The 23,144-nt window shown below is 38.0% G+C and overlaps 2 protein-coding genes across 5 annotated transcripts in view; one reads left to right on the top strand and one right to left on the bottom strand.

Annotated features, from left to right (window-relative positions):
- LOC121719390 (NACHT, LRR and PYD domains-containing protein 12-like) overlaps window positions 1-23,144 on the bottom strand; it is a 705,660-nt gene that overhangs the window by 468,706 nt on the left and 213,810 nt on the right. The window lies entirely within an intron of this gene.
- Window positions 1-23,144, top strand: part of LOC121719420 (Fc receptor-like A) — a 132,822-nt gene that overhangs the window by 10,130 nt on the left and 99,548 nt on the right. The window contains exons 1-4 of one of the 4 annotated variants that reach the window (XM_042105033.1): window positions 113-497; window positions 2,971-3,123; window positions 10,088-10,240; window positions 16,791-16,943. The exons of 1 other annotated variant lie outside the window; for it this stretch is intronic. In XM_042105033.1, coding sequence (XP_041960967.1) covers window positions 3,050-3,123; window positions 10,088-10,240; window positions 16,791-16,943 — 380 coding nt within the window. In that variant the 5' untranslated portion in view covers window positions 113-497; window positions 2,971-3,049. Of the gene's footprint in view, window positions 1-112; window positions 498-2,970; window positions 3,124-7,230; window positions 7,615-10,087; window positions 10,241-16,790; window positions 16,944-23,144 lie in introns of those variants that run through there. 2 more of the 4 variants (XM_042105032.1, XM_042105035.1) reach the window with 2 other exon arrangements.

Genomic DNA, 23,144 nt, shown 5'->3' with positions numbered 1-23,144 from the left:
CGCATCTGTGCAAGTTAAACAGTGGAACCACCAGTGGCGGAGCTAGGGGGTGGCTTAGGGGGCTTAAGCCCCAAATCTTTTTTTAGTGTTTTAAATTCCCGGCAACTCTTATTTCCAATATAACTTCCCCTCGGTTTCTCTATAAATGTCACTAAATGCTCTATTACTGAGGAAATATATCCCTTATTTTCAAAGCCCAATATTGAAAAATAATTTGACTTGCTACACGATCTATGCCAGGTCTCTGGGCTATGGTGATTTCAATGGTTAGATTGATTTGTTTAGATCCAGTGAAAATGCTGCCTTGACAACGCTACGTCATGGCTTCGGTGTTCCAAAAAGCCTCTGTCAGAAGTCTGTCACTTTTACAGTCTGTGATAAAACACTTTGTGTACATGTTGTACACGTTATGGATATTAGAAAGTTTTTCAAAAGACCACCCAGCTCCGTTCAAGCAACAGCATGGCCCAGTGAACTGACGGATGGTGTTGTTTCAGGTTGGTGATTTCACGTTAAGAGCTTTCTGTCAGTTAGGCAGGCTAACGTTAGGCTACTTGGCTAGCTCCCTAAATGCTTAACGTTAACGTTAAATGTCCTCGTTCGTCGGCGGAAAAGGCAAATTCAATACTCTCATAGGCTAGCTAAGCCTACTGCAGAATAAGAAATTCCAGCTCCCAAAACAAAGTGATCCTCGTCTTGTAATAAATTAGGCTACACTGTTTTGAAATGTCAGAAAAAAACAATAACAGTTATCTGCCCATGTCAACTTTTCAGTGTCATATGTTGCATAAGCCTACCTTAAAACCTTGTTGATATCCTATCCACCACCACAGATCTTATAATCCAAGAGTCCACATAAATATAAAAGTCATGTTATGTTGTTTTGGCTGCCTAACTAATTATTAACTAAAAAAAAAACATTACAATGATATATTGAGAGGAAAGGGACTCTGAAAGTGTGTTAATCAAGCACCATGCAGTCTGCATTCATAATCTAGGTGCTTGATTTTATGCACCTGTGTAAAGGGGCCTGATGAAACCTATGAATAATCTTGCTAAATTACAAAATGAATATAATTTAGAAACGCCTATGTCAAGATGATAATGCATTCCTTCTAAAATACCCTTGTATCATGATGACTGGCCATACTGTAATTATATCATAATATTATGTATATTATAGTATAAGATATTCTATATATTTGTCACACAGATGAGATCAGGGAAGAGGAAGAAGGAGAATAGCAATAATAAACAATAATGTCATATCAAACAATAGCCTAATGAAAATAAACAAATACTATAATATACAAACCATAAGAAACGCTTAATTAACTAAGTACATGCTAAACAGATATGAACAGATATTGCCTCTTGAAAGACCCATAACTATAATTTTGTGTCACAGTGTAGTGCCAGTCAGATACCTTGAATCTGTTGAATGTTAGTTTCACATTTTTTAAGTCTCAATGTGTCCATTAGTTTACACAAAATTCACTAAAAGTCATTATTTAGCCAAATAACTTTCAGTGTCCCACCGGCGGGACGGTTACCCCCCCTCCCCCACCTCCCCCCAACATTCTAAATCAATTGTATGCACTATATTGCTATGTAGCATAGTAATGTTATACACCATTTCAAAGCTTTGACTCTTGGGAATCCAAAAATGACAACTTTTTTTCATGTACAATCTGTATAGTGCTTTACATTCTCAGATTAATTTTATTATGTCTCAATTAAATTTGATCCAAAATGCCCCCCTCCACCTCCTCCGCTTTTGGTGATACCCTGACTTCTGGCTGCAGTGTAGCTGCAGCACAATAAGTAGATGCCTCATATTGGGTACTGAAATATTCACAAGAATCCATAGAAATTGAATCTTCATGTTGTATTATCCAATATTAGTTGTACAGATGTATAGTCTATCTTATACACACTCATTGAACCAACAAAGTAAATGCAAAAATAGAGACTTTTTTTGTAATTATTCCATATTTTGTGTAGTCAGTCTATATCAGAACACCTGACATACAATCTAAATAGTCCACAAGAAACCTCAAAGTGTTACCTTTCATTTGAGACCAGGATTATGCTTCTACACAAAGGGGTTCATGTGCATTTGATTGTCAGTATGCATTTTGGATAACAAAAAGTCCTATGGGGAGTATCCATAGGCATTTTACAAAACGCATGGGCATACCTTGGCAAATAATCTAATAAAATAGTCTAAAGCACTCATATTTTCATTCTATATTGATCAACTTTTGCACACAGCTGGTTGCTAGGGCTTAGTTGTGTTTCTAAGGGATATCAAGTGACCTAGAGGGCTGAAATGTGGTCAGTTCAGAGATGCTTGTAATCCGGCAGAAAGAAAAAACTATATTCTAGCCTCTGTAGCTCTTTGTCAGTACATCACACAGTTATCTTGACTGCTTCCTACGAAAGCTACAGGTTCTCAGCTTTCTATAGGGGTCCAGCACTTGATGGTTGACCCCAAAAGAGGTGGGAACAATGCCCTTGTAAATAGGCACAGTGCAATTTCAGGCAAAAAAAAACTTGACATTTTTACTGAGAACTATGTAGTTAGGGGGTTATTTAAAAAAAAATTAAATGGGCTAAGCCCCGAATGTTTACAATGTCTGGCTCCGCCCCTGGGAACCACTGGAGATAACGTGGGTAGCAGCAACAAACAACGTAGCCTTTTTAAAACAATGAACGAAGCGGACTCTTGCTGTCCATGAATCCAATATTTCTTGATATCAAACAGAAAGCCTTTTTTGGGTCAGCCCTGAAAGAGCTGACAGTAGAGGCAGAGAGATTTTTGATGTTAAACAAGTCAAGCTTTCCTCAGTAGGTGGGGTAACTTCCTGTGGAATGTTGATTTGTATGAAATGGATGTCCACAAGATTGTGGGGACCAAATATGTGTCTTTGTGTTCTTTACATATTTTTCCTGTTCACTGCTGTGTAGAGAGAGGAGACAGAGAGAGGAGGCTGCAGGTCACAGTAAGACACTCAGTGCAGAGTCTGCAGCACGTAGCTGTGGAACCATGGATAGAGCGGAAATGACCAGAGAATGGCTCAATAAGCCTGACACAGAAGATAATGCTGATGTTGATGGAGGGTGAGTTCCCTGGTCCGTTAAAGAACAAAATGCATAATGGCAGAAAAATTACCAAAACAAAACCCTAAATAGAAAAATGTTATCAAACATAAATGCAATTCCCTAAATCCACAGGACATACAGATAAAGGAGTCCCATTCAAGTTTACCTTTATATAACGGCTTTGAAGTCATTCTAATGGTAAACTAACTTGCATTAAGGAGAATAGCGCTCCTACCTGTCTACGGAGAACCAGCCTTCAGTGGGCATGACATCAAGCACTTCTTTCTTTCTTTCTATGATCTGAATTTGAGACATTCTTTCCGCATCAATCTAATCCAAACACAAATAGCTTTTGATCCACACACATGGGTGTGGATGTAATGGCCAATCCACAAGCAGAATCAGCACAGAGAAATTCATATACAGTATTCATATACTGTATACAAGTGGCATATAAACACACACAAAGCATATTTTTTACAAATTAAAAATGATATACTTATACTATACAAATGGACATCTATTTGTACAAGTCACTGCATACAAGTCACAAGCACAAAGATAACCTGTGTACATGTGTATTTGGATCTCTGCCTTCTCTGCTCTCTTAATAGTCCCACAGCTAGAGTTGGAATGTAAATTACTGCATTTATTGATATGTGTTTGTGTGTGTGTGTGTGTGTGTGTCAGGGTTTCCGTTGTCTGGTAATTACCGGACATTGGCCGGAAAAAAAATGAAATGTCCGACAAAATTAAATCTCTCCGGTCAAATTGTCCGATTGAAATTGGCTAATAATCCCGTCCCCCTAACACAATCTGAATTTGAGAATAAGCCTTAAAATGTAAGCCTATTAAAGCAATACGTCCTCTGGCTATGTTTTTAAATGTTTGAAAGCTATTAAACAACACGCCTATGCTGCATTTCAAATAGGAAGTGCACGCTTAAAACGTCCATGTTAAACAACGAACAAATGAGTGAGGCGGTTCAAACATGGCCAGGCCCAGGCAGACTAGCCTTAACCCGTTTAATCCCAAATTTTTCCCAGACTTGAATATATCAAAATCATGTGTCTTGAGTAACCCTTTGAAGTAATCAATTACTATTTTTTTAAAATTTTCCTGAAAAAGTGGGTGAAAAGGAGTCTTTTATGCTTGGTCACAATTGTGACCATTGGGAAACAACATAGTCCGATTTTAGGGATTTTCACACATTTCATTGTGCAATCATCTAATTTTGAATAAATTTGTCAGAGATGATAAGGGGACATTGTCCCAGGTCTGTTCTTTACTTTTAATTTTGTATAACAATACAATACTCAACATTTCTCTGCCTCTGCAATTCTCTATTATATTATAAGTGTGCCGATTTTTACATAGGCTAGAAAAGGCATTATATCACACTATTATGACGATAGTGTAAACAACACCACCCTACAATACAACAGCAACCACAAATGTTACAAAAAGTGAAGTTGTTTGTTTGTTTATTATTGTATTATTTAATTTTTTGATTAATTAATTAATTAATTAATTAATTAATTAATTAATTAATGAATGAATTACACAACAGATTGTCCTGCAAGTCCACTGCCATACTTCCAATACCATTAAATCCATTGGACCAGCAATTGGTCTCCTTTGCTCAGTGGTATTGTTAAGGTCAATAAATGAAGTGAACCTATTACCTGGTCCCTATGCTCCAAAAGCCTTATATTCATAAGGCCCTATGTTCCCAGTGTCCCAGTTTTGGTGAAACATATTTTCATCACAGCATGACTTAGTAACTTGCCATCTTCATAAGGTCCTATGTTCCCAGTGTCCTATGTATCCTGGAACCTATGCTCATTTGGGTACCTATTATGTGCTTTATAAAGCTGGAGGACCCTGGAAACATACAATGCTTGACCTGGGGAACACAGGACACCTGTCCATGATCCCATCACATATAAACCTGAGGAGCATAGGAGCCTGCTCTGACCTCAGTTATTGGCCTAATCTAGTGTCAGTGGGGTGTGATATCCACTATATTGCTAAATTTGATTAATTTTACCACTGGATTAAGTAAGGTTCTAAATGCATATACAACAGCATTACCATATGAGCCTGTCTGGCATCAAACACACAAGTGGAGAGGTGTGTTTTGGTGAGTGCTGTTAAACATATTTTCATCACAGCATGCAACTAAGTAACTTGCCATCTTCATAAGGCCCTATATTCCCAGTGTCCTATGTATCCTGGGACCTATGCTCATTTGGGTACCTATTATGTGCTTTATAAAGCTGGAGAACCCTGGAAACATACAATGCTTGACCTGGGGAACACAGGACCTCTGTCCATGATCCCATCACATATAAACCTGAGGAGCATAGGAGCCTGCTCTGACCTCAGTTATCGGCCTAATCTAGTGTCAGAGGGGTGTGATATCCACTATATTGCTAAATTTGATTAATTGTACCACTGAATTAAGTAAGGTTCTAAATGCATAATAGGAAACATTCTGTAATTTGGACATACAATAGTGTGAGAGCAGATTCTTGAGACACTTGATCTTTATTTTTGATCACATCAAGCTTTGCTTCTGGTTCGTCTGACTGGTCCCTGTGGCAGAGGCCCTTTACTGTACATAAATGGAGGGGTATTGTTGGGAAAAGGGGTGGGGAATACATTTTCTGGTAAGGTTGTTCATATCTACTGCAAGACTCTGCATACATTCAGCCAATATGCCTTCAACAGGCTGACTGGCAAGTTGATTATACCCCCCACCACCTTGTTTATATGTGACATTATGTAATATATAATAGTCAATAAGTATAATGATTTACTGTTTTTGAGGTGTGATTGTAAAATCTGGGCAGTCAGTTAGATCTGATATGTGCAGGAAATGACTGAAAGTGAAATTAAAATTAAGAACAGCCTAGAAAATCAGCTATTACAATAGCTATGTATAATAGTGTAGTATAATGGATCTTCTATGTAAAAATTGGCACACTTAGAATAGCCTATAATAGAGAATTTCAGAGGCCATGTTGAGAAATGCCATGTGATACAAATTTAAAAGTAAAGAACAGACCTGGGACAATGTCCCCATATCATCTCTGAATGGAATTTAGTGGAAATTAGATGATTGTACAATGAAATGTGTGAAAATCCCTAAAATCGGACTATGTTGTTTCCCAACGGTCACAATTGTGACCGTCATCATGTTCACTCATGCTATGAGAACGCTGAACAAAGTTCACATATTTCAATTGCATCCCTCCATACTAGACACCTTAAAGATGATGTGTACCAAAAATCTTTGTCCTATGTTTACATAAACATACTTTTGTAAGCTTTAGTTTGGGAGCTTTTGGGTGGACATTTTCTGGTCAGGGTGCAACCCAAACATAAGCAGCTCTGGCCATGTGACAAATTACACTACACATTTAACACTGCACAAATTTAACTGAGACCCTTTCAGGTTTCTATTTTTGGGAGAAATGTATTGATAATTCATCCAGTAACAGTTTTAAAGGCACAAGAGCAAGATTTTTTTGTACGGTCACAATTGTGCGGGTTAAAAGTTTTTTCAGAGGCCAGACGCGATGGATGATGATAAATTGTTAACGTCTGAAGCCTCAGATGTCCGGTCAACTCCACCACCACCAGATAAAAAGCAGAAGTGTCGGGCGTATCTGTCGGAATCATGACGTTGGAAGTGGAGTTGCGGGGTTGCGGCCGCTCCAAGACATTCTCCGTGTACACTGGACATGCAACTGTCTTCTGTACCTAAAGCATACAGTAGGCCTATGCTTTCTCTGTCTATGATCTGCAGGGTTAGGGCCTCCTCGACGAGGGGATTGCTGGTCCGCGGATGATTTCCGGCACAATTAAACGGTATCATTGAACCGCGGACCAAAAGAAAAAGAAACTAAACATTTCCCAGAATAGGAAACATTTCTTAATTTATTGTTATCAAATAAAGAGGCATAGCCTTAGGGGGTAGTGGTATGAGCGCTCATTCTTGTGTGTGCGCATCTGTGCAAGTTAAACAGTGGAACCACCAGTGGCGGAGCTAGGGGGTGGCTTAGGGGGCTTAAGCCCCAAATCTTTTTTTAGTGTTTTAAATTCCCGGCAACTCTTATTTCCAATATAACTTCCCCTCGGTTTCTCTATAAATGTCACTAAATGCTCTATTACTGAGGAAATATATCCCTTATTTTCAAAGCCCAATATTGAAAAATAATTTGACTTGCTACACGATCTATGCCAGGTCTCTGGGCTATGGTGATTTCAATGGTTAGATTGATTTGTTTAGATCCAGTGAAAATGCTGCCTTGACAACGCTACGTCATGGCTTCGGTGTTCCAAAAAGCCTCTGTCAGAAGTCTGTCACTTTTACAGTCTGTGATAAAACACTTTGTGTACATGTTGTACACGTTATGGATATTAGAAAGTTTTTCAAAAGACCACCCAGCTCCGTTCAAGCAACAGCATGGCCCAGTGAACTGACGGATGGTGTTGTTTCAGGTTGGTGATTTCACGTTAAGAGCTTTCTGTCAGTTAGGCAGGCTAACGTTAGGCTACTTGGCTAGCTCCCTAAATGCTTAACGTTAACGTTAAATGTCCTCGTTCGTCGGCGGAAAAGGCAAATTCAATACTCTCATAGGCTAGCTAAGCCTACTGCAGAATAAGAAATTCCAGCTCCCAAAACAAAGTGATCCTCGTCTTGTAATAAATTAGGCTACACTGTTTTGAAATGTCAGAAAAAACCAATAACAGTTATCTGCCCATGTCAACTTTTCAGTGTCATATGTTGCATAAGCCTACCTTAAAACCTTGTTGATATCCTATCCACCACCACAGATCTTATAATCCAAGAGTCCACATAAATATAAAAGTCATGTTATGTTGTTTTGGCTGCCTAACTAATTATTAACTAAAAAAAAAACATTACAATGATATATTGAGAGGAAAGGGACTCTGAAAGTGTGTTAATCAAGCACCATGCAGTCTGCATTCATAATCTAGGTGCTTGATTTTATGCACCTGTGTAAAGGGGCCTGATGAAACCTATGAATAATCTTGCTAAATTACAAAATGAATATAATTTAGAAACGCCTATGTCAAGATGATAATGCATTCCTTCTAAAATACCCTTGTATCATGATGACTGGCCATACTGTAATTATATCATAATATTATGTATATTATAGTATAAGATATTCTATATATTTGTCACACAGATGAGATCAGGGAAGAGGAAGAAGGAGAATAGCAATAATAAACAATAATGTCATATCAAACAATAGCCTAATGAAAATAAACAAATACTATAATATACAAACCATAAGAAACGCTTAATTAACTAAGTACATGCTAAACAGATATGAACAGATATTGCCTCTTGAAAGACCCATAACTATAATTTTGTGTCACAGTGTAGTGCCAGTCAGATACCTTGAATCTGTTGAATGTTAGTTTCACATTTTTTAAGTCTCAATGTGTCCATTAGTTTACACAAAATTCACTAAAAGTCATTATTTAGCCAAATAACTTTCAGTGTCCCACCGGCGGGACGGTTACCCCCCCTCCCCCACCTCCCCCCAACATTCTAAATCAATTGTATGCACTATATTGCTATGTAGCATAGTAATGTTATACACCATTTCAAAGCTTTGACTCTTGGGAATCCAAAAATGACAACTTTTTTTCATGTACAATCTGTATAGTGCTTTACATTCTCAGATTAATTTTATTATGTCTCAATTAAATTTGATCCAAAATGCCCCCCTCCACCTCCTCCGCTTTTGGTGATACCCTGACTTCTGGCTGCAGTGTAGCTGCAGCACAATAAGTAGATGCCTCATATTGGGTACTGAAATATTCACAAGAATCCATAGAAATTGAATCTTCATGTTGTATTATCCAATATTAGTTGTACAGATGTATAGTCTATCTTATACACACTCATTGAACCAACAAAGTAAATGCAAAAATAGAGACTTTTTTTGTAATTATTCCATATTTTGTGTAGTCAGTCTATATCAGAACACCTGACATACAATCTAAATAGTCCACAAGAAACCTCAAAGTGTTACCTTTCATTTGAGACCAGGATTATGCTTCTACACAAAGGGGTTCATGTGCATTTGATTGTCAGTATGCATTTTGGATAACAAAAAGTCCTATGGGGAGTATCCATAGGCATTTTACAAAACGCATGGGCATACCTTGGCAAATAATCTAATAAAATAGTCTAAAGCACTCATATTTTCATTCTATATTGATCAACTTTTGCACACAGCTGGTTGCTAGGGCTTAGTTGTGTTTCTAAGGGATATCAAGTGACCTAGAGGGCTGAAATGTGGTCAGTTCAGAGATGCTTGTAATCCGGCAGAAAGAAAAAACTATATTCTAGCCTCTGTAGCTCTTTGTCAGTACATCACACAGTTATCTTGACTGCTTCCTACGAAAGCTACAGGTTCTCAGCTTTCTATAGGGGTCCAGCACTTGATGGTTGACCCCAAAAGAGGTGGGAACAATGCCCTTGTAAATAGGCACAGTGCAATTTCAGGCAAAAAAAAACTTGACATTTTTACTGAGAACTATGTAGTTAGGGGGTTATTTAAAAAAAAATTAAATGGGCTAAGCCCCGAATGTTTACAATGTCTGGCTCCGCCCCTGGGAACCACTGGAGATAACGTGGGTAGCAGCAACAAACAACGTAGCCTTTTTAAAACAATGAACGAAGCGGACTCTTGCTGTCCATGAATCCAATATTTCTTGATATCAAACAGAAAGCCTTTTTTGGGTCAGCCCTGAAAGAGCTGACAGTAGAGGCAGAGAGATTTTTGATGTTAAACAAGTCAAGCTTTCCTCAGTAGGTGGGGTAACTTCCTGTGGAATGTTGATTTGTATGAAATGGATGTCCACAAGATTGTGGGGACCAAATATGTGTCTTTGTGTTCTTTACATATTTTTCCTGTTCACTGCTGTGTAGAGAGAGGAGACAGAGAGAGGAGGCTGCAGGTCACAGTAAGACACTCAGTGCAGAGTCTGCAGCACGTAGCTGTGGAACCATGGATAGAGCGGAAATGACCAGAGAATGGCTCAATAAGCCTGACACAGAAGATAATGCTGATGTTGATGGAGGGTGAGTTCCCTGGTCCGTTAAAGAACAAAATGCATAATGGCAGAAAAATTACCAAAACAAAACCCTAAATAGAAAAATGTTATCAAACATAAATGCAATTCCCTAAATCCACAGGACATACAGATAAAGGGGTCCCATTCAAGTTTACCTTTATATAACGGCTTTGAAGTCATTCTAATGGTAAACTAACTTGCATTAAGGAGAATAGCGCTCCTACCTGTCTACGGAGAACCAGCCTTCAGTGGGCATGACATCAAGCACTTCTTTCTTTCTTTCTATGATCTGAATTTGAGACATTCTTTCCGCATCAATCTAATCCAAACACAAATAGCTTTTGATCCACACACATGGGTGTGGATGTAATGGCCAATCCACAAGCAGAATCAGCACAGAGAAATTCATATACAGTATTCATATACTGTATACAAGTGGCATATAAACACACACAAAGCATATTTTTTACAAATTAAAAATGATATACTTATACTATACAAATGGACATCTATTTGTACAAGTCACTACATACAAGTCACAAGCACAAAGATAACCTGTGTACATGTGTATTTGGATCTCTGCCTTCTCTGCTCTCTTAATAGTCCCACAGCTAGAGTTGGAATGTAAATTACTGCATTTATTGATATGTGTTTGTGTGTGTGTGTGTGTGTGTGTCAGGGTTTCCGTTGTCTGGTAATTACCGGACATTGGCCGGAAAAAAAATGAAATGTCCGACAAAATTAAATCTCTCCGGTCAAATTGTCCGATTGAAATTGGCTAATAATCCCGTCCCCCTAACACAATCTGAATTTGAGAATAAGCCTTAAAATGTAAGCCTATTAAAGCAATACGTCCTCTGGCTATGTTTTTAAATGTTTGAAAGCTATTAAACAACACGCCTATGCTGCATTTCAAATAGGAAGTGCACGCTTAAAACGTCCATGTTAAACAACGAACAAATGAGTGAGGCGGTTCAAACATGGCCAGGCCCAGGCAGACTAGCCTTAACCCGTTTAATCCCAAATTTTTCCCAGACTTGAATATATCAAAATCATGTGTCTTGAGTAACCCTTTGAAGTAATCAATTACTATTTTTTTTTAATTTTCCTGAAAAAGTGGGTGAAAAGGAGTCTTTTATGCTTGGTCACAATTGTGACCGTTGGGAAACAACATAGTCCGATTTTAGGGATTTTCACACATTTCATTGTGCAATCATCTAATTTTCAATAAATTCGTCAGAGATGATAAGGGGACATTGTCCCAGGTCTGTTCTTTACTTTTAATTTTGTATAACAATACAATACTCAACATTTCTCTGCCTCTGCAATTCTCTATTATATTATAAGTGTGCCGATTTTTACATAGAAAAGGCATTATATCACACTATTATGACGATAGTGTAAACAACACCACCCTACAATACAACAGCAACCACAAATGTTACAAAAAGTGATGTTGTTTGTTTGTTTATTATTGTATTATTTAATTTTATAATTAATTAATTAATTATTTAATTAATTAATTATTTAATTAATTACACAACAGATTGTCCTGCAAGTCCACTGCCATACTTCCAATACCATTAAATCCATTGGACCAGCAATTGGTCTCCTTTGCTCAGTGGTATTGTTAAGGTCACTAAATGAAGTGAACCTATGTTACCTGGTCCCTATGCTCCAAAGGCCTTATATTCATAAGGCCCTATGTTCCCAGTGTCCCAGTTTTGGTGAAACATATTTTCATCACAGCATGACTTATTAACTTGCCATCTTCATAAGGCCCTATGTTCCCAGTGTCCTATGTATCCTGGAACCTATGCTCATTCGGGTACCTATTATGTGCTTTATAAAGCTGGAGGACCCTGGAAACACACAATACTTGACCTGGGGAACACAGGACACCTGTCCATGATCCCATCACATATAAACCTGAGGAGCATAGGAGCCTGCTCTGACCTCAGTTATTGGCCTAATCTAGTGTCAGAGGGGTGTGATATCCACTATATTGCTAAATTTGATTAATTGTACCACTGAATTAAGTAAGGTTCTAAATGCATAATAGGAAACATTCTGTAATTTGGACATACAATAGTGTGAGAGCAGATTTTTGAGACACTTGATCTTTATTTTTGATCACATCAAGCTTTGCTTCTGGTTCGTCTGACTGGTCCCTGTGGCAGAGGCCCTTTACTGTACATAAGTGGAGGGGTATTGTTGGGGAAAAGGGGTGGGGAATACATTTTCTGGTAAGGTTGTTCATATCTACTGCAAGTCTCTGCATACATTCAGCCAATATGCCTTCAACAGGCTGACTGGCAAGTTGATTATACCCCCCACCACCTTGTTTATATGTGACATTATGTAATATATAATAGTCAATAAGTATAATGATTTACTGTTTTTGAGGTGTGATTGTAAAATCTGGGCAGTCAGTTAGATCTGATATGTGCAGGAAGTGACTGAAAGGGAAATTAAAATTAAGAACAGCCTAGAAAATCAGCTATTACAATAGCTATGTATAATAGTGTGGTATAATGGATCTTCTATGTAAAAATTGGCACACTTAGAATATAATAGAGAATTTCAGAGGCCATGTTGAGAAATGCCATGTGATACAAATTTAAAAGTAAAGAACAGACCTGGGACAATGTCCCCATATCATCTCTGAATGGAATTTAGTGGAAATTAGATGATTGTACAATGAAATGTGTGAAAATCCCTAAAATCGGACTATGTTGTTTCCCAACGGTCACAATTGTGACCGTCATCATGTTCACTCATGCTATGAGAACGCTGAACAAAGTTCACATATTTCAATTGCATCCCTCCATACTAGACACCTTAAAGATGATGTGTACCAAAAATCTTTGTCCTATGTTTACATAAACATACTTTTGTAAGCTTTAGTTTGGGAGCTTTTGGGTGGACATTTTCTGGTCAGGGTGCAACCCAAACATAAGCAGCTCTGGCCATGTGACAAATTACACTACACATTTAACACTGCACAAATTTAACTGATACCCTTTCAGGTTTCTATTTTTGGGAGAAATGTATTGATAATTCATCCAGTAACAGTTTTAAAGGCACAAGAGCAAGATTTTTTTGTACGGTCACAATTGTGCGGGTTAAAAGTTTTTTCAGAGGCCAGACGCGATGGATGATGATAAATTGTTAACGTCTGAAGCCTCAGATGTCCGGTCAACTCCACCACCACCAGATAAAAAGCAGAAGTGTCGGGCGTATCTGTCGGAATCATGACGTTGGAAGTGGAGTTGCGGGGTTGCGGCCGCTCCAAGACACTGTCATTCTCCGTGTACACTGGACATGCAACTGTCTTCTGTACCTAAAGCATACAGTAGGCCTATGCTTTCTCTGTCTATGATCTGCAGGGTTAGGGCCTCCTCGACGAGGGGATTGCTGGTCCGCGGATGATTTCCGGCACAATTAAACGGTATCATTGAACCGCGGACCAAAAGAAAAAGAAACTAAACATTTCCCAGAATAGGAAACATTTCTTAATTTATTGTTATCAAATAAAGAGGCATAGCCTTAGGGGGTAGTGGTATGAGCGCTCATTCTTGTGTGTGCGCATCTGTGCAAGTTAAACAGTGGAACCACCAGTGGCGGAGCTAGGGGGTGGCTTAGGGGGCTTAAGCCCCAAATCTTTTTTTAGTGTTTTAAATTCCCGGCAACTCTTATTTCCAATATAACTTCCCCTCGGTTTCTCTATAAATGTCACTAAATGCTCTATTACTGAGGAAATATATCCCTTATTTTCAAAGCCCAATATTGAAAAATAATTTGACTTGCTACACGATCTATGCCAGGTCTCTGGGCTATGGTGATTTCAATGGTTAGATTGATTTGTTTAGATCCAGTGAAAATGCTGCCTTGACAACGCTACGTCATGGCTTCGGTGTTCCAAAAAGCCTCTGTCAGAAGTCTGTCACTTTTACAGTCTGTGATAAAACACTTTGTGTACATGTTGTACACGTTATGGATATTAGAAAGTTTTTCAAAAGACCACCCAGCTCCGTTCAAGCAACAGCATGGCCCAGTGAACTGACGGATGGTGTTGTTTCAGGTTGGTGATTTCACGTTAAGAGCTTTCTGTCAGTTAGGCAGGCTAACGTTAGGCTACTTGGCTAGCTCCCTAAATGCTTAACGTTAACGTTAAATGTCCTCGTTCGTCGGCGGAAAAGGCAAATTCAATACTCTCATAGGCTAGCTAAGCCTACTGCAGAATAAGAAATTCCAGCTCCCAAAACAAAGTGATCCTCGTCTTGTAATAAATTAGGCTACACTGTTTTGAAATGTCAGAAAAAACCAATAACAGTTATCTGCCCATGTCAACTTTTCAGTGTCATATGTTGCATAAGCCTACCTTAAAACCTTGTTGATATCCTATCCACCACCACAGATCTTATAATCCAAGAGTCCACATAAATATAAAAGTCATGTTATGTTGTTTTGGCTGCCTAACTAATTATTAACTAAAAAAAAAACATTACAATGATATATTGAGAGGAAAGGGACTCTGAAAGTGTGTTAATCAAGCACCATGCAGTCTGCATTCATAATCTAGGTGCTTGATTTTATGCACCTGTGTAAAGGGGCCTGATGAAACCTATGAATAATCTTGCTAAATTACAAAATGAATATAATTTAGAAACGCCTATGTCAAGATGATAATGCATTCCTTCTAAAATACCCTTGTATCATGATGACTGGCCATACTGTAATTATATCATAATATTATGTATATTATAGTATAAGATATTCTATATATTTGTCACACAGATGAGATCAGGGAAGAGGAAGAAGGAGAATAGCAATAATAAACAATAATGTCATATCAAACAATAGCCTAATGAAAATAAACAAATACTATAATATACAAACCATAAGAAACGCTTAATTAACTAAGTACATGCTAAACAGATATGAACAGATATTGCCTCTTGAAAGACCCATAACTATAATTTTGTGTCACAGTGTAGTGCCAGTCAGATACCTTGAATCTGTTGAATGTTAGTTTCACATTTTTTAAGTCTCAATGTGTCCATTAGTTTACACAAAATTCACTAAAAGTCATTATTTAGCCAAATAACTTTCAGTGTCCCACCGGCGGGACGGTTACCCCCCCTCCCCCACCTCCCCCCAACATTCTAAATCAATTGTATGCACTATATTGCTATGTAGCATAGTAATGTTATACACCATTTCAAAGCTTTGACTCTTGGGAATCCAAAAATGACAACTTTTTTTCATGTACAATCTGTATAGTGCTTTACATTCTCAGATTAATTTTATTATGTCTCAATTAAATTTGATCCAAAATGCCCCCCTCCACCTCCTCCGCTTTTGGTGATACCCTGACTTCTGGCTGCAGTGTAGCTGCAGCACAATAAGTAGATGCCTCATATTGGGTACTGAAATATTCACAAGAATCCATAGAAATTGAATCTTCATGTTGTATTATCCAATATTAGTTGTACAGATGTATAGTCTATCTTATACACACTCATTGAACCAACAAAGTAAATGCAAAAATAGAGACTTTTTTTGTAATTATTCCATATTTTGTGTAGTCAGTCTATATCAGAACACCTGACATACAATCTAAATAGTCCACAAGAAACCTCAAAGTGTTACCTTTCATTTGAGACCAGGATTATGCTTCTACACAAAGGGGTTCATGTGCATTTGATTGTCAGTATGCATTTTGGATAACAAAAAGTCCTATGGGGAGTATCCATAGGCATTTTACAAAACGCATGGGCATACCTTGGCAAATAATCTAATAAAATAGTCTAAAGCACTCATATTTTCATTCTATATTGATCAACTTTTGCACACAGCTGGTTGCTAGGGCTTAGTTGTGTTTCTAAGGGATATCAAGTGACCTAGAGGGCTGAAATGTGGTCAGTTCAGAGATGCTTGTAATCCGGCAGAAAGAAAAAACTATATTCTAGCCTCTGTAGCTCTTTGTCAGTACATCACACAGTTATCTTGACTGCTTCCTACGAAAGCTACAGGTTCTCAGCTTTCTATAGGGGTCCAGCACTTGATGGTTGACCCCAAAAGAGGTGGGAACAATGCCCTTGTAAATAGGCACAGTGCAATTTCAGGCAAAAAAAAACTTGACATTTTTACTGAGAACTATGTAGTTAGGGGGTTATTTAAAAAAAAATTAAATGGGCTAAGCCCCGAATGTTTACAATGTCTGGCTCCGCCCCTGGGAACCACTGGAGATAACGTGGGTAGCAGCAACAAACAACGTAGCCTTTTTAAAACAATGAACGAAGCGGACTCTTGCTGTCCATGAATCCAATATTTCTTGATATCAAACAGAAAGCCTTTTTTGGGTCAGCCCTGAAAGAGCTGACAGTAGAGGCAGAGAGATTTTTGATGTTAAACAAGTCAAGCTTTCCTCAGTAGGTGGGGTAACTTCCTGTGGAATGTTGATTTGTATGAAATGGATGTCCACAAGATTGTGGGGACCAAATATGTGTCTTTGTGTTCTTTACATATTTTTCCTGTTCACTGCTGTGTAGAGAGAGGAGACAGAGAGAGGAGGCTGCAGGTCACAGTAAGACACTCAGTGCAGAGTCTGCAGCACGTAGCTGTGGAACCATGGATAGAGCGGAAATGACCAGAGAATGGCTCAATAAGCCTGACACAGAAGATAATGCTGATGTTGATGGAGGGTGAGTTCCCTGGTCCGTTAAAGAACAAAATGCATAATGGCAGAAAAATTACCAAAACAAAACCCTAAATAGAAAAATGTTATCAAACATAAATGCAATTCCCTAAATCCACAGGACATACAGATAAAGGGGTCCCATTCAAGTTTACCTTTATATAACGGCTTTGAAGTCATTCTAATGGTAAACTAACTTGCATTAAGGAGAATAGCGCTCCTACCTGTCTACGGAGAACCAGCCTTCAGTGGGCATGACATCAAGCACTTCTTTCTTTCTTTCTATGATCTGAATTTGAGACATTCTTTCCGCATCAATCTAATCCAAACACAAATAGCTTTTGATCCACACACATGGGTGTGGATGTAATGGCCAATCCACAAGCAGAATCAGCACAGAGAAATTCATATACAGTATTCATATACTGTATACAAGTGGCATATAAACACACACAAAGCATATTTTTTACAAATTAAAAATGATATACTTATACTATACAAATGGACATCTATTTGTACAAGTCACTACATACAAGTCACAAGCACAAAGATAACCTGTGTACATGTGTATTTGGATCTCTGCCTTCTCTGCTCTCTTAATAGTCCCACAGCTAGAGTTGGAATGTAAATTACTGCATTTATTGATATGTGTTTGTGTGTGTGTGTGTGTGTGTGTCAGGGTTTCCGTTGTCTGGTAATTACCGGACATTGGCCGGAAAAAAAATGAAATGTCCGACAAAATTAAATCTCTCCGGTCAAATTGTCCGATTGAAATTGGCTAATAATCCCGTCCCCCTAACACAATCTGAATTTGAGAATAAGCCTTAAAATGTAAGCCTATTAAAGCAATACGTCCTCTGGCTATGTTTTTAAATGTTTGAAAGCTATTAAACAACACGCCTATGCTGCATTTCAAATAGGAAGTGCACGCTTAAAACGTCCATGTTAAACAACGAACAAATGAGTGAGGCGGTTCAAACATGGCCAGGCCCAGGCAGACTAGCCTTAACCCGTTTAATCCCAAATTTTTCCCAGACTTGAATATATCAAAATCATGTGTCTTGAGTAACCCTTTGAAGTAATCAATTACTATTTTTTTTTAATTTTCCTGAAAAAGTGGGTGAAAAGGAGTCTTTTATGCTTGGTCACAATTGTGACCGTTGGGAAACAACATAGTCCGATTTTAGGGATTTTCACACATTTCATTGTGCAATCATCTAATTTTCAATAAATTCGTCAGAGATGATAAGGGGACATTGTCCCAGGTCTGTTCTTTACTTTTAATTTTGTATAACAATACAATACTCAACATTTCTCTGCCTCTGCAATTCTCTATTATATTATAAGTGTGCCGATTTTTACATAGAAAAGGCATTATATCACACTATTATGACGATAGTGTAAACAACACCACCCTACAATACAACAGCAACCACAAATGTTACAAAAAGTGATGTTGTTTGTTTGTTTATTATTGTATTATTTAATTTTATAATTAATTAATTAATTATTTAATTAATTAATTATTTAATTAATTACACAACAGATTGTCCTGCAAGTCCACTGCCATACTTCCAATACCATTAAATCCATTGGACCAGCAATTGGTCTCCTTTGCTCAGTGGTATTGTTAAGGTCACTAAATGAAGTGAACCTATGTTACCTGGTCCCTATGCTCCAAAGGCCTTATATTCATAAGGCCCTATGTTCCCAGTGTCCCAGTTTTGGTGAAACATATTTTCATCACAGCATGACTTATTAACTTGCCATCTTCATAAGGCCCTATGTTCCCAGTGTCCTATGTATCCTGGAACCTATGCTCATTCGGGTACCTATTATGTGCTTTATAAAGCTGGAGGACCCTGGAAACACACAATACTTGACCTGGGGAACACAGGACACCTGTCCATGATCCCATCACATATAAACCTGAGGAGCATAGGAGCCTGCTCTGACCTCAGTTATTGGCCTAATCTAGTGTCAGAGGGGTGTGATATCCACTATATTGCTAAATTTGATTAATTGTACCACTGAATTAAGTAAGGTTCTAAATGCATAATAGGAAACATTCTGTAATTTGGACATACAATAGTGTGAGAGCAGATTTTTGAGACACTTGATCTTTATTTTTGATCACATCAAGCTTTGCTTCTGGTTCGTCTGACTGGTCCCTGTGGCAGAGGCCCTTTACTGTACATAAGTGGAGGGGTATTGTTGGGGAAAAGGGGTGGGGAATACATTTTCTGGTAAGGTTGTTCATATCTACTGCAAGTCTCTGCATACATTCAGCCAATATGCCTTCAACAGGCTGACTGGCAAGTTGATTATACCCCCCACCACCTTGTTTATATGTGACATTATGTAATATATAATAGTCAATAAGTATAATGATTTACTGTTTTTGAGGTGTGATTGTAAAATCTGGGCAGTCAGTTAGATCTGATATGTGCAGGAAGTGACTGAAAGGGAAATTAAAATTAAGAACAGCCTAGAAAATCAGCTATTACAATAGCTATGTATAATAGTGTGGTATAATGGATCTTCTATGTAAAAATTGGCACACTTAGAATATAATAGAGAATTTCAGAGGCCATGTTGAGAAATGCCATGTGATACAAATTTAAAAGTAAAGAACAGACCTGGGACAATGTCCCCATATCATCTCTGAATGGAATTTAGTGGAAATTAGATGATTGTACAATGAAATGTGTGAAAATCCCTAAAATCGGACTATGTTGTTTCCCAACGGTCACAATTGTGACCGTCATCATGTTCACTCATGCTATGAGAACGCTGAACAAAGTTCACATATTTCAATTGCATCCCTCCATACTAGACACCTTAAAGATGATGTGTACCAAAAATCTTTGTCCTATGTTTACATAAACATACTTTTGTAAGCTTTAGTTTGGGAGCTTTTGGGTGGACATTTTCTGGTCAGGGTGCAACCCAAACATAAGCAGCTCTGGCCATGTGACAAATTACACTACACATTTAACACTGCACAAATTTAACTGATACCCTTTCAGGTTTCTATTTTTGGGAGAAATGTATTGATAATTCATCCAGTAACAGTTTTAAAGGCACAAGAGCAAGATTTTTTTGTACGGTCACAATTGTGCGGGTTAAAAGTTTTTTCAGAGGCCAGACGCGATGGATGATGATAAATTGTTAACGTCTGAAGCCTCAGATGTCCGGTCAACTCCACCACCACCAGATAAAAAGCAGAAGTGTCGGGCGTATCTGTCGGAATCATGACGTTGGAAGTGGAGTTGCGGGGTTGCGGCCGCTCCAAGACACTGTCATTCTCCGTGTACACTGGACATGCAACTGTCTTCTGTACCTAAAGCATACAGTAGGCCTATGCTTTCTCTGTCTATGATCTGCAGGGTTAGGGCCTCCTCGACGAGGGGATTGCTGGTCCGCGGATGATTTCCGGCACAATTAAACGGTATCATTGAACCGCGGACCAAAAGAAAAAGAAACTAAACATTTCCCAGAATAGGAAACATTTCTTAATTTATTGTTATCAAATAAAGAGGCATAGCCTTAGGGGGTAGTGGTATGAGCGCTCATTCTTGTGTGTGCGCATCTGTGCAAGTTAAACAGTGGAACCACCAGTGGCGGAGCTAGGGGGTGGCTTAGGGGGCTTAAGCCCCGAATCTTTTTTCAAAAGCCCCGAATCTTTTTTTAGTGTTTTAAATTCCCGGCAACTCTTATTTCCAATATAACTTCCCCTCGGTTTCTCTATAAATGTCACCAAATGCTCTATTACTGAGGAAATATATCCCTTATTTTCAAAGCCCAATATTGAAAAATAATTTGACTTGCTACACGATCTATGCCAGGTCTCTGGGCTATGGTGATTTCAATGGTTAGAATGATTTGTTTAGATCCAGTGAAAATGCTGCCTTGACAACGCTACGTCATGGCTTCGGTGTTCCAAAAAGCCTCTGTCAGAAGTCTGTCACTTTTACAGTCTGTGATAAAACACTTTGTGTACATGTTGTACACGTTATGGATATTAGAAAGTTTTTCAAAAGACCACCCAGCTCCGTTCAAGCAACAGCATGGCCCAGTGAACTGACGGATGGTGTTGTTTCAGGTTGGTGATTTCACGTTAAGAGCTTTCTGTCAGTTAGGCAGGCTAACGTTAGGCTACTTGGCTATCTAGCTCCCTAAATGCTTAACGTTAACGTTAAATGTCCTCGTTCGTCGGCGGAAAAGGCAAATTCAATACTCTCATAGGCTAGCTAAGCCTACTGCAGAATAAGAAATTCCAGCTCCCAAAACAAAGTGATCCTCGTCTTGTAATAAATTAGGCTACACTGTTTTGAAATGTCAGAAAAAACCATTAACAGTTATCTGACCATGTCAACTTTTCAGTGTCATATGTTGCATAAGCCTACCTTAAAACCTTGTTGATATCCTATCCACCACCACAGATCTTATAATCCAAGAGTCCACATAAATATAAAAGTCATGTTATGTTGTTTTGGCTGCCTAACTAATTATTAACTAAAAAAAAAAACATTACAATGATATATTGAGAGGAAAGGGACTCTGAAAGTGTGTTAATCAAGCACCATGCAGTCTGCATTCATAATCGAGGTGCTTGATTTTATGCACCTGTGTAAAGGGGCCTGATGAAACCTATGAATAATCTTGCTAAATTACAAAATTAATATAATTTAGAAACACCTATGTCAAGATGATAATGCATTCCTTCTAAAATACCCTTGTATCATGATGACTGGCCATACTGTAATTATATCATAATATTATGTATATTATAGTATAAGATATTCTATATATTTGTCACACAGATGAGATCAGGGAAGAGGAGGAGAATAGCAATAATAAACAATAATGTCATATCAAACAATAGCCTAATGAAAATAAACAAATACTATAATATACAAACCATAAAAAACGCTTAATTAACTAAGTACATGCTAAACAGATATGAACAGATATTGCCTCTTGAAAGACCCAAAACTATAATTTTGTGTCACAGTGTAGTGCCAGTCAGATACCTTGAATCTGTTGAATGTTAGTTTCACATTTTTTAAGTCTCAATGTGTCCATTAGTTTACACAAAATTCACTAAAAGTCATTATTTAGCCAAATAACTTTCAGTGTCCCGTCGGCGGGACGGTTACCCCCCTCCCCCACCTCCCCCCAACATTCTAAATCAATTGTATGCACTATATTGCTATGTAGCATAGTAATGTTATACACCATTTCAAAGCTTTGACTCTTGGGAATCCAAAAATGACAACTTTTTTTCATGTACAATCTGTATAGTGCTTTACATTCTCAGATTAATTTTATTATGTCTCAATTAAATTTGATCCAAAATGCCCCCCTCCCCCTCCTCCGCTTTTGGTGATACTCTGACTTCTGGCTGCAGTGTAGCTGCAGCACAATAAGTAGATGCCTCATATCGGGTACTGAAATATTCACAAGAATCCATAGAAATTGAATCTTCATGTTGTATTATCCAATATTAGTTGTACAGATGTATAGTCTATCTTATACACACTCATTGAACCAACAAAGTAAATGCAAAAATAGAGACTTTTTTTGTAATTATTCCATATTTTGTGTAGTCAGTCTATATCAGAACACCTGACATACAATCTAAATAGTCCACAAGAAACCTCAAAGTGTTACCTTTCATTTGAGACCAGGATTATGCTTCTACACAAAGGGGTTCATGTGCATTTGATTGTCAGTATGCATTTTGGATAACAAAAAGTCCTATGGGGAGTATCCATAGGCATTTTACAAAACGCATGGGCATACCTTGGCAAATAATCTAATAAAATAGTCTAAAGCACTCATATTTTCATTCTATATTGATCAACTTTTGCACACAGCTGGTTGCTAGGGCTTAGTTGTGTTTCTAAGGGATATCAAGTGACCTAGAGGGCTGAAATGTGGTCAGTTCAGAGATGCTTGTAATCCGGCAGAAAGAAAAAACTATATTCTAGCCCCAGTAGCTCTTTGTCAGTACATCACACAGTTATCTTGACTGCTTCCTACGAAAGCTACAGGTTCTCAGCTTTCTATAGAGGTCCAGCACTTGATGGTTGACCCCAAAAGAGGTGGGAACAATGCCCTTGTAAATAGGCACAGTGCAATTTCAGGCAAAAAAAACTTGACATTTTTACTGAGAACTATGTAGTTAGGGGGTTATTTAAAA

This window comes from Alosa sapidissima, chromosome 9 (genome assembly GCF_018492685.1).
Source record: "Alosa sapidissima isolate fAloSap1 chromosome 9, fAloSap1.pri, whole genome shotgun sequence".
In the NCBI taxonomy this organism is placed as follows: Eukaryota; Metazoa; Chordata; class Actinopteri; order Clupeiformes; family Clupeidae; genus Alosa; species Alosa sapidissima.
Note: the sequence above shows the minus strand (reverse complement) of the source record. Positions and strands in the feature narration are given on the sequence as shown.